We start from the raw sequence: 12102 nt of genomic DNA, 5'->3' as shown, positions 1-12102 counted from the left end.
GGTAACGCCATTATTTTAGGTGAGAAGGGCGTGCCCGAAAACCCTGTATCCCAAATTTTCAAAATTCAAAACCAATGCCTGAAATAATTCTAATGGGCCGTCACCGTGAAACACCCTGTAGATATTGAATTCTCGAAACCTAGAGAGATGCACTAATTTAGAGAGGACATAGCTAATGCAATGCAAAACATCGCATTGCTATTAATAATGTTGTCACCGCCGTTCTTGGTGGTGAAAATTCGAAATACTTGGAATTATTCAATTTTAGTGGCTGAAAACATAACATCGCGGCAACCGGATAGAGAGATGCACTAATCAAATTTGGACAGTACGTAGCTAAAGCCATGATAGGTCTTCGTAAAGATTTTTTTCAAGTTTTTAAACCCGCTCTTGGATTTACTGTGTAATAATTTGTTACCGAAATATCGATGATTAGAAACAAACGGGTAATTTTTCGTTCAACCATCGACATTTCGGTAACCAACAGTCGTAGGGAGACCTTTCAAAAAGCAAATTAAACAAGCTAACTGATCCCTATATTGATTGAGTTTGAAAAAATTTTCCTGAGGCCGTGGAATCCAAAAAAAAAAGTTTCCTCGAGATATTTTTGATTTCTCGATAATCATAACTTAATTTTTTTTTTCAAAATGCCTTGACACGACCATTTGTCACTGAGATACAGCCTTTCAAAAATCATTAAAAATTTATGAAATATAATATTTTTTCCAGTAGTATATACCTAATGTAGTTTGATTTCATTATGCAAAATTATTCATTTGCATCTCACACAAACTTTTATTTAAAAAATAATGTTGAATATAATTAAAATTTGAATAATAATTAATAAAATTAGTGATTATATAAGTGATTTTTACTATTAATCCATTAAACAAACAAGAAATATACGTACAGGAACAGTAAAAGAAATCGAATATTCTCCTAATATAGGCATTTATTAGACATCACATATTAACATAATATAATAATTTCCTTAATGCTAGCAGTCTTTGGTAACGTTCTTCATCTTTCTTGGTTTGTACTTTCAGTGTGAATTATGATCACCATACATGATCTGCAATTGTCTAAATAACCTACTCTTTATCCATTCGTAAAACTCGTATTCCTTCACTAGAGTTTCCTTCAGTTTCTTCTGAACAATCTTCAGTATTTTAGGCTTCTTTTTATTTCTATAAACTTCTAAAATAAAACAATATCTCAATATTATGCAACAATGACTGGAAGCTTTGCTTACTAAGCAAGTCTTTTTTATAAAGGTCTTGGATTCCTTTGAAGAAGTAAGGAATTTTGTATTCCAAAATTTCCAGAGTTACATTTAACTCTTCTAGAACACCAACCACGGGGTAGTATTTCTCCACATTCGCTTTAGCAGTCTGGAGAGCCCAATCGTTGTTGAGCATCCTGAAACATAGAAATGTTAATAATCAACACAACTTTTCTGATTGTGTAAATGAATGTGTATTTGAAATGCTTGTAACATATTATTTTAACAATAAAAAAATAATTATTAAAGGCCCTATTAAATGAGAATTTTCTTCATAAAAAGTATACCTACATCTTTTTTCTAATTTGATTAAATAATATTGCCATCAACTCAGTATGGACCAGATTGAAAGAAGTATTGAATTTTATAAATATGCAAAATCCGTTGATGAATCATCGTTAATCAAAATAACATAGTTTAAAGTTGTTTGCTGTAAACACTTTATTGGTTTGCATAATTCATTATACAAGCTTGTGAGATGAACTCATACCAAGTTGTGAACCATCGAGACATAGCCACGCTTAGTAAATCATATTAAATTGTTTAAATATTCTTATTAGACACTTACATGCATCTTGGATCATGGCCACAGAAATAAGGGATGGTGAGGTCATATGTTTTACCATTCTTGAAATTGCAGTTGTTTTTCTTCCTCATCAAACATTTAGAGTAAAAGTCTTTTTTCCCCAGTCTATCATTATACGACGTCCTGAAATAAAATCAATATATCCGGTGTCCCAAAATTCATGCAAGGTTTGAATTTTGCGCCGTTTGTGTGGTAAAGTGTTGCCAACGTAAAAAAGACAATGTGACAGTTGACGGTTCAGGGTTATTAAAAATGGAACGCTATACGAAAGAGCAACCAACGCGTTTTCATAAGCTGAACAATATAGACAGTGTATTCTCATGAAAGATTTGCATATTCATTACAAAGTTCAATTACTCAAGAACTGAATCTTACTGACCACGCAGAGAGAGGAAAGATCGTTGTATGGATTATGGAACAAGTGGATGCTGATTTTCCGAACAAAATCATCATTAGCGATGAGGGTCATTTTCATCTTGATGGCTTTTTTAAACGACAAAATTTGGGGTTCAGAAATTACATTCACGAGTGATTGTTGAGAAACAAATGCATCCACAACGTGTCACTGTTTGGTTGCGGATTTTGAGCTGGACCATTCTTCTTAAAAAATGCGACTGGACAGGCAATAACAGTTAAGGGCGCTATCGCGAAATGTTAATCCAGTTTTTTGTGCATAAAATTGCAAGATATGAATGTAGACGACATGTGGTTTCAACAAGACATGTCATACAGCTCGAGAAACAATTCAATTAATTTCCTGGTCGTGTAATTTCCCGTTTCGGTGATCAAAATTGGCTGCCTAGATCATGCGATTTAACACAGTTGGACTTTTTTTCTTTAGGTTTTAGATTTATGCCAACAAGGATTAATAAACTGAGCACTGTATCAACGAAATTCAGCCGCATTTATAGAAAACGATCGTGGAAAATTTCGACAAGGGTGCGTATGTGCCAGCAAAACCTTGGAGACCCATTTACCCGATATGTTATTCCATACATAACCCTATACAGTGTACTTTATGAATCAATAAAAAAATTACGATTTTTAATTAAAAACCTGTTTTCTGTCAAAATTACTTCTTGCGTGAAATTTGGGACACTATTTAACTTTCAGTTAACAATAATAAGAGCTACTGAACAGAAAAACGTATTTATTAATTAATTCTTATTACCTGGAGAGGATTTTGTCCACTGGGTCCCTAATTAAGTTGATATAAGTTGGTAGCTGTCTGTCAAATTTGGTGAAATTGATGAAATAGACATGGCGGTCGAAGCTCAATGGAATAGCTTCTTTTCGGATAATGTCGTACATCTCAAAGACTAGTGCTTCCTAAAATAAAGTAGAAATATACTTTACATTAATGGTGTTATACTTCATAGTTACCAACATTTTGGATAAATTAAATTTTTTTGTCATAAAAATATTTATAGCATAAGAATGTGAATTACATATGTATTTAATAATACCTAGACCTAGTACAAATATTTTATCCATTTATTTGTAGTAGGAAAATGTGTGCCTTTTATTAAAATCAGATGCGGATACATTAAAAATTTTCAAACTAGTGTGAAACATGACAAAGTTGCCATAACTCAAAAGTTACTTTATTAAATACATCATCGATATCTACACCTAATTTTAAAATGCAATTAGAACTTAGAGAAGGATGTATAAAATGAAGTATATCTAAATCTCCATATAATTTTAATTGCAGTTTCTTTAAAAACAAATAAATGCTATCTAGTTAGGACCAATTTTAGTAATGCACTTTGGCATTTCATTCTGTTATTATTTGAACCATATGCAGTAGAAGTATTACACAAGACCAAACCAAATTCTTTCACAGTTTATAATTATTCACTAGCAGTGTATTTCATTCGACTTTCACTTGCATTAATTACACAGGCCGATAAGATTTTAATCCAACAACACAAATATACTGTCCCAAATGATTTTGGTGCGCTGAATCCGAGGTCCAAATTTCTCAATTCGCTTTAATTTTCGAGATATCCTAACCTAAAAGTGTCAAAATCGCGATTTTTTTACATATTTGAGGTTATGTTGCATGTATAGGTAATTTTTCGCTAAAACCATTAATAGGGTCTTAATGTACTATTCTTACTCTTTAAAATGTACTAGGATTTATCTCGATATCATTTTTCGTCTTTGAGAAACCGCGTGTTGAATTTTAGTAGTTTGACTTATTTCTCTATTTTTAGAGTATGGGTTTGGAGTTTATGCGTTAAGAGTTTATGGGCATAGGGTTTTTGGGATAATGGTTTATGTTCGGTTTTGAGCGTATTGCGCGTAAATGTATTTCCAGATCGTTATAATGCGTAAAATATCAAATATATCAAATTTATAGATATTTTTTAAAGTTTATTGCAATATTTGACGTGATAGAGAATTTTGGAGTTCAGATTCATGATCAGCGACCCCAAACACATGTAAGATCTCTACTTCCGGGTGCCGATGAATTTAGGTTTGTGGTGCTGTGTTGTCAGTATATTCAAAAATCGAGAAATAAGTCAAACTTTTTAAATTTCAACATGGGATTTTTCAAAGACAAAATAAAATTTGATATCGGAATAAATCTAAGTGCGTTTTAAAGAGTAAGCATAGTACTTTAAGAGCCTATTACCTAATGGTTTTAGCAAAAAAATGTACCTATCTATGTAACAAACATAACCTCAAATATGTAAAAAACGCACATGCTCAGTAATATTGATATAATTTTAATTTATTAATTACTATAAAAGTCAATATTGTTCTATAAATTTAAATATATAAATTCTATAATTCTACTAGTTTAGGGTTTGAAACTTGTTAAATATTTCTAATACTGCCAGAATATCGCAGTATGACAAATAAGCCATTTTTTGGCATTTATATCCAAACGGATATACCTACATACGGTCGAAAATCGGTATAGTAAAAATATTGAGAAATTCTTCATGACAATTTTCAATATGGTGTTGTCTATTATTTGGCGTATGTGACGTCACTACTAAAAAGGTGTATTGAGAAATTTGGGCTCCGGATTCGGATTCAGCGCACCAAAATCGTTGGTTGGTTTCTGGGTTAGAGGGTCGGCCAAATTTTGTCGGCCTGTGTTATTATAATTGCTATTTATCTAGCTATCCATGGAACTCCGAAAAGCGAATGAACCCTTAAGCCAGTCATACATCGAAAGCCGTATTATGCTTTACCCTGTGTGGCCTGCTTTACGATCGAGTTAATTTACTCTATAGACAACAAAACTTAAAAGTTCATTAAACTTGTTGTTTGCAACAATAGATTGGTCAAATATTCCCAATTCCTAATTTTTCTTTTAGAACAACATCGAAGTCAAAATAATTGTTGATAAGAATAGGCTTTGACGTATGACTTAAAACAATTGCGAAATTTGTTAAAATCTCGCGAACAAATGGTAGGTACCAGTCTTTGATGATGGTGAAAGGTTTTGTAGAAACAATGTACAAATATAAAATACTAATTGTCGAAGTAAAGGAAAGTTTGTTTAATTGAATCAAACAGGATGTATTCCTAACTCAACTTAAATGTGAAAGTGTATATGTTACATATAGGCAGAACACAAATACTTGCTTTTTATAAAAGACAGCTGAAAGGAAAGAAAAAATAAGTACCGCCTTTTTACTGCCAATCATTACGAAAAAATGCAATGAATAATTCGTTGTCATATTTTTTAACCACCATAAGTATTGGGCAAAGCTGTTAAAGGTTAAATATGATACGATCAAAGAATTTACTACGGACAAAAGCTCCATAAGTTGATGAACAACGTTCGAAAAAATGTGCCCTACCCAAGTCAATCTCACCGATTAGATTCGATTTACCGAAAAGAAAGTATGATACAATGCCGATTCAGCAGCTGAATTGACTGTATTGCAAGACTGAACCTAAATATGTCTGCAAATGCCAATGTTGTGGGGACTGACCTTTACCAAATGACTCATGTCAAAAATAGGTCTTTTAATAGTAAGCTATGTGATTAAAGAAATTAGCCCACACAAAGAGCTTTGTTCGTTCTATTCTATGAGTAATATTATCTAAGAAAGAACCAAGAAAATTTCCTACAGACTTATTTCAGCAATAAACTACAGGATATAAGTACACGCCTAAAACTTTTATTAAAAGTGATGTCAGGCACAATAATCGAATAAAAAAATGAAGATTTGTTAATTACTAGTTATACAGTGTTACAAAACATAAAATTTTTGAGTAAACATAATAGGACTCTCCTTATCCATTTAGCATTGGGGAGCTTCTTTTTTAAAATACAGGGTGTTAAAAAAAGGATTATTTAATTTAATTTAAGCTCTATTGTTTTCTTAATTGAAATTTTGCATAGAGTAATTTTGTTTAGAACAGTAATATTATTTATTACTTCCTTGGTAATTAAATTACGGTAAAATTAAAAATGATTAAAATAATAAGATCAAGATAAAACACAATATTCTGTTTCACCAGCTGTGATTAGTGTAATTTTTTACGAAATTCTATTCAACCAAACAGCGATTGCATTATCTCGAGCGTAGACGTGCCGTTTTGCTGTTGTTCATTGTAAACGAATCATTAATATCGGTGACGTCAAGATTTAGGGAATTTTCGTCACCAGTACCAATCGTGCAATGTTGGGTTCGGCGGTCGCGTGACTTGTAAACATTTATGAAATGTCTGTATAAGAATATTCTCTATGTCTGACCTACTTTTTGTATCATGCTGTACGTTTATAACAACGTATAGAAAAGACGTAATACTTTATTACGCTTTTAACCTAAAAATAAAAACATTTTTCAATATTTCTGTATTTTAGGTTATAAGGTTAAACAGTTGAATAATAAAAAACCAATGTGTTGCTTGATTTTATTGTTTCTTTTTGCAAAAATTAATATTTATTACATATTTTAATCCTCGTTTAATATCTCGCCCAACCAGCTGAGAGTTGTTTTAAATTAATTTCATTTCGATTTCAAGTATCTACTTATTTCAAAATAACGTGATTGAAATAAAGCCTACGTCTTTCACCAAGATTCTGTACACGGCGTGTTGTAATAGTTTCGACTTTAACGGAAATGGAAATCTCATTTGAATTACAAATTTTAATGCAGATTAATTAACGTCTCGCTTTAACTACTGTCGTATAATTTACACCTTCCTTTTGGCTTAGTCATTCAGAACCAATTTTTTATTTTCCTAATGCTACACTCAGAAAACTAAGAAGTGAGGATTATTTTAAATCTAAAAGTGTATTATTGTATTTCATTGTGTGCATACAATATTTCAGTATAGGTAATACTTTTTTCCCAAGTTTTCCAGTTTTGTGGCAGAAAATATGTTTATAAATATTGAATGAATTGAACAAGAATAAACAATACTAAAAAAGTAATAATTTAGAAATAATATTTGTTAATAAAGAAAATACATAACTAGACACAAATCTATATGTCCCCTTAATTGGGTATAAATGCTTCTTAAATCGTTTAGGTACCTACTTATTGTCTAATTATTTGTGGCATTTTTTTCATATTTTTTATTTAATTGGGTATCTTGTCACCTGGAAAAAGGAAGGTAGTTCTTGCCTAATCAGAAATATCTCGCAATAAGTCGCTAGGTAATTGTTTGATATTTCACTATAGACTTTGGATGTTAACAAAGAACTTCGCAAAACACTTAGGTTATTTAAAATCTGTTTCTTTCAGTGTGGCAAAAACACCCAATTAAATTAAAAAAGTAGGTGTTTATTTTATAAGTAAAACGTCTATAAGGACATCATTTATTATTTTTTCCTCCAACTTTTACAGAAACTTTTTTATTTATTGACATATCAAAGAGAAAGTAAGAATCCCAATCTGGCTAACCAAATAAACGAAAACAAATTGCCTATTTGGTATTACGAAATAATTATACACATTTTGCAATATAATATAAGCGCCTTCTAAACTCCTGAAAGTCAATAGCCGTTTCCAAATATGTGAAGGTGGAATTAATCTGACATCAATTTTTATGTCTGTAAAAAGAATATGAGGCAATTTATCTTCTAGCTGGCCGTTCCAAGTGATATTAATGATTCCATTATATCATACACCCATTAAAGTTGTCAGATATATTTTACGACCTCGTATAAATATGTATCCAGGTGAACTAGTGGTATTCTTTGAAAAGAGATTGCATTTATGCAAAAAAATTAACATAATTTGAATGCAGAATTAGTTAATTTGTTTTTGTATTAAATTTATTTATTATGCTTCTGAAATTTGGTGCCAAATTGAGGAGATAGGAAATGTTACTTCAAGGAAAAAGTTTCCTGTCCGAACATAAAAAACGTTTTTTCTTTTTTATTCCAAAGCAGCTGATCAGATCCAAATGAAACTCGATCCAAGTCGTTGGACTCTCTATTTTATTGTTTCCATGCATGGAGAAAAAGTTATTTTAATTTAATTTTGGTAAATTATAACATTTTCGCAATCTGTACCGTTTTCTAAAGAAAGCAAACTGGTAAGAATATTGATGTTAAAGAGTGAGCTTTTACGTTTTTTATGAGTTTCTAATTTCGATAGGCTTTAAATATGTAGTTAAAGATTCCAACACATTTATTTTACAAACTGGTGCTAATATATCGACGCATAACACATATAAATGTTTATTGCCAAAAACGACGCATCGAGATAAAAAAGTAGGTAGTTATCTTTTTGGTGCCACTTAAAAAAACGTATTTTACATAAAAAATGTTTGGCAGAGCGATTTTATCGCCTTAAAACTTTTTTAACTAAGCATTTTCAGCCCCATTGTTATACGAACATTTTTGTTTAAAATAACATTTTCTTCTGGTGTTTCAGTTTAGCACCATGTTTTAGAAACACTCAGAATATAATAATTATAAAAAATTGCATTAAAGGTTTTAAAAATACTACAAACTTGTTGTAAGTTTTTTCAAGCCCCAAATGGAAATTAATTACACAATCATTGTCTGTTTGTTGTGAATTAGTTATCAAATATTGAGAATTTTTGGTGTTCCGAAGATTTTTCAGTGTAAGCTAAAAATTGTACCTATTTTTCAGCATTTTCGAAAAGCAGGCTTTTTTCGAAAAACATAAAAGAGTAGTAATTTGTAGAAAACTGAAAGACGAATCCGAAAATATCATGGTTGTTACCGTGGCGTACTATTTTATTTAGAAAAATATGGCACTGATACCCGGTATCTCCGCCACTGCAGCATGTATATTTTAGGAAAAGCCCTCAGATTTTGGACAATGTTTACATAAATACATGTGCCCAGTTTCTAATTATTTCATTTGCTAGTTTTTAAATTATTTTAAAAAATTCAAAATATTTTTTGAAGTTTAACACCCTGTATCTTTTTAACGAAGCATCCTAGATAAAAACTTTATAGGAAAGATTCCCCTTAAAATTCAACAAAGAATACGAGGTTCCATTTTTGGTCACTATTTGTGAATCACCTTGTATACAGGGTGATTCAGGTTTAATCTGGATAACTTCAGGAGTCGACAAAAAGGTTAAAATAATGTTCATTCATGATATAAACTTATTTCGTAAATCGCATCGTTTTAGAGATAGAGGGCGTTGAGGTAGGCATTTTTTCTCTTTTCTTAGCACTAAAAATACTTTTGAAATAATAATAATATAATAATAATAATAATATCTCTACTCCTCATTCTAACTACGAGAATTAGCCCAGAAGTCGGGGACTTGTGCGGGAGAGGAGGCGGCATATTATTATTAAGCAGGCCGCATTTGCGCCCAGAAACGACTTATGTTGGTAGGACCTAACCACCATTCAGTGCAGGAATGAGGGAAACCTGGAAAACCTCATTAATTAGGGGGGTGGTCAAGTGCCAACCGGTGTCAATCTCTCACATTGACCCAAGCCAACATTCTTCCACCCTACCATACCTGCACAGAGGGTGCCAATCCTCTGTACAAGCATAGCTAATCTACGGTCTATCGGCCGCGGGATTCGAAACCCGGGCAGATAGCACACATTTTACACACAGTTTAAGTACTGACGCCTTAAACCGTGCGGCTATCGACCGATACTTTTAACGATTATTTTCACAAACGTCAGTTTATACAAATCATTGTGAGTTTTGTTTTTCATGGGTTGCTATAACGTTAAATGAAATTTAAAAAAACTGGGACGCTACACTCTTACGGATTTCATTGAATATCTCAGTAACAAGGCCAAATATCGAAAAAGAAAATAAGAAACGAAAAATTTTCAAAATTAATGAGACAAAAATGGTGTGTGGCTGTTTTATAGAAATTATTGAATTTTTTGGAAGATTTTACATAATGTAGAAGGGGGTAGCACACAAAATTCACTTCTAAGGGGGTAGGTTGTTCAAACTTAAGAAGCTTATATAAGATCATAAGGAGTGTTTGTGTTCCAAAGGACCCCGCAATAATCTTATGGAAATTGGGTTTCTGTCAAATTGTCTAAATTTTTGATATGTTGTAGATTTTGTCATCCTGAACAAGTCTCCATGGGCGCAAAGTGCCAAAATGAACATTTTGGCAGCTACGGAGCTGCCAAAGCTCCCCTGACCCGTTGCAAAACTATTCATTTTCAATACTATTTACAGATGTCAAAAGCATATTTTAATTATTCTAATATATAGGGTAATGTTTTTGAGGTCACTGGATTCAACCCTCATGTCAGATTGGACAAATTGACCGTTGACAGCTGTCAATACACTGTCAACGAAGAATAGAAAAGTAAATATTCTCTTTTCACATTGAGAGTTTGGGCTTTTGAGGGAGCTGAATTCAATTCTCATGCCAGATTGGCAAAATTGACAGTTGACAGCTGTCAATTGACTGTCAACGAGGAATATAAAAGTAAATATTCTCTGTTGACATTGAGAGTTTGGGTTCTTGAGGTCGCTGAATTCAATTCTCATGCCAGATTGGAAAAATTGACAGTTGACAGCTGTCAATTTTGCCAATCTGGCATGAGAATTGAATTCAGCTCCCTCAAAAGCCCAAACTCTCAATGTGAAAAGAGAATATTTACTTTTCTATTCTTCGTTGACAGTGTATTGACAGCTGTCAACGGTCAATTTGTCCAATCTGACATGAGGGTTGAATCCAGTGACCTCAAAAACATTACCCTATATATTAGAATAATTAAAATATGCTTTTGACATCTGTAAATAGTATTGAAAATGAATAGTTTTGCAACGGGTCAGGGGAGCTTTGGCAGCTCCGTAGCTGCCAAAATGTTCATTTTGGCACTTTGTGCCCATGGAGACTTTTGTTCAGGATGACAAAATCTACAACATATCAAAAATTCAGACAATTTGACAGAAACCCAATTTCCATAAGATTATTGCGGGGTCCTTTCACCTCAATCGGGTAAGTGGTTCAAGAGGTATGAGGCAAAAGCTGGAAAAAATTCTATTTCAACGCCTTCTATCTCCGAAACGAAGCTATTTAGGAAATAAGTTTATATCATGAATAACATTGTCTTAACCTGTTTATCGATTCCTGAAGTTATCCAGATTAAACCTGAATCACCATGTATAAAACAAGCTATTTCTAATGATGCAGGTTCATTGAGCTCGCAATTTTTTCACTTATTTTTTTAGATAAACGTACCTACTCAAAATGAGGGCTAATACCTCTGTACCCCATAAATAGTCAAACTTCTGCACCCACCTGTTGCGATCTCATCAAATATCTCTTGTTCCCTCCCGTCAAACGCACGTGTCTATAATTGTTGGACCCCTGCAGCTTCTGCAAGAGCAGGATCAGTATTTCCGAGCCGCACTTCGGCACGTGGTTCAAGAACAGGAAGTGCCTGTTCACATCGTCCATCTTCCCCAACTCCGCCAGGGATTTGGTCACGTGCTTCATCGACGCCAGAGAAAACGACGACTCCGTGGTCCTGCCGGTCGTCCTGTTCGACTGGAACTCCCTCACGTGATTCCCCCTCAACAGAAAAGTACCACTGAAGGAAACCGTGATGAACACTGTCAACCACATCCACTGCGTCTTCAGTCTCCTCCTCATCTTCCAAAAATTCCTGCGCGCACTGACACTGAACTATTGTTTCGGGTGTTGAATCGACGCCCGGTCCTGTAGAGAATGTCAGTAGGTCGGCTGGTACCGCACTAACATCTTAAATCAAATGTAAAGGTGAAAGGTAACCTTAAACGTCCAACGGCTTTCGATGGAACACTGGGAGGGAAGC

General features: G+C 33.1%; 1 protein-coding gene across 1 annotated transcript; it reads right to left on the bottom strand.

Annotated features, from left to right (window-relative positions):
* Nucleotides 1-934: 934 nt before the first annotated feature.
* Nucleotides 935-12102, bottom strand: LOC108904048 (uronyl 2-sulfotransferase-like). The gene is made up of 5 exons (XM_018706425.2): nt 11568-12102; nt 3040-3197; nt 1851-1991; nt 1253-1419; nt 935-1197 (listed from the first exon to the last, which is right to left on the bottom strand). The coding sequence occupies exons 1-5, from the start codon at nt 11919-11921 to the stop codon at nt 1043-1045; spliced, it is 975 nt and encodes a 324-aa protein (XP_018561941.1). The 5' UTR covers nt 11922-12102; the 3' UTR covers nt 935-1042.

Source organism: Anoplophora glabripennis, unplaced genomic scaffold (genome assembly GCF_000390285.2).
Source record: "Anoplophora glabripennis isolate ALB-LARVAE unplaced genomic scaffold, Agla_2.0 scaffold14, whole genome shotgun sequence".
In the NCBI taxonomy this organism is placed as follows: domain Eukaryota; kingdom Metazoa; phylum Arthropoda; class Insecta; order Coleoptera; family Cerambycidae; genus Anoplophora; species Anoplophora glabripennis.
Note: the sequence above shows the minus strand (reverse complement) of the source record. Positions and strands in the feature narration are given on the sequence as shown.

Excerpts from the sequence above, each read along its gene's own strand:
- LOC108904048 (XM_018706425.2), bottom strand. The coding sequence starts at position 11,921 with ATGAGGAGGAGACTGAAGACGCAGTGGATGTGGTTGACAGTGTTCATC. Across the intron at positions 1,992-3,039 it reads GTGGACAAAATCCTCTCCAG|GACGTCGTATAATGATAGAC; the intron begins GTAATAAGAATT and ends ATTTTATTTCAG. Across the intron at positions 1,420-1,850 it reads GGCCATGATCCAAGATGCAT|GATGCTCAACAACGATTGGG; the intron begins GTAAGTGTCTAA and ends TCTATGTTTCAG.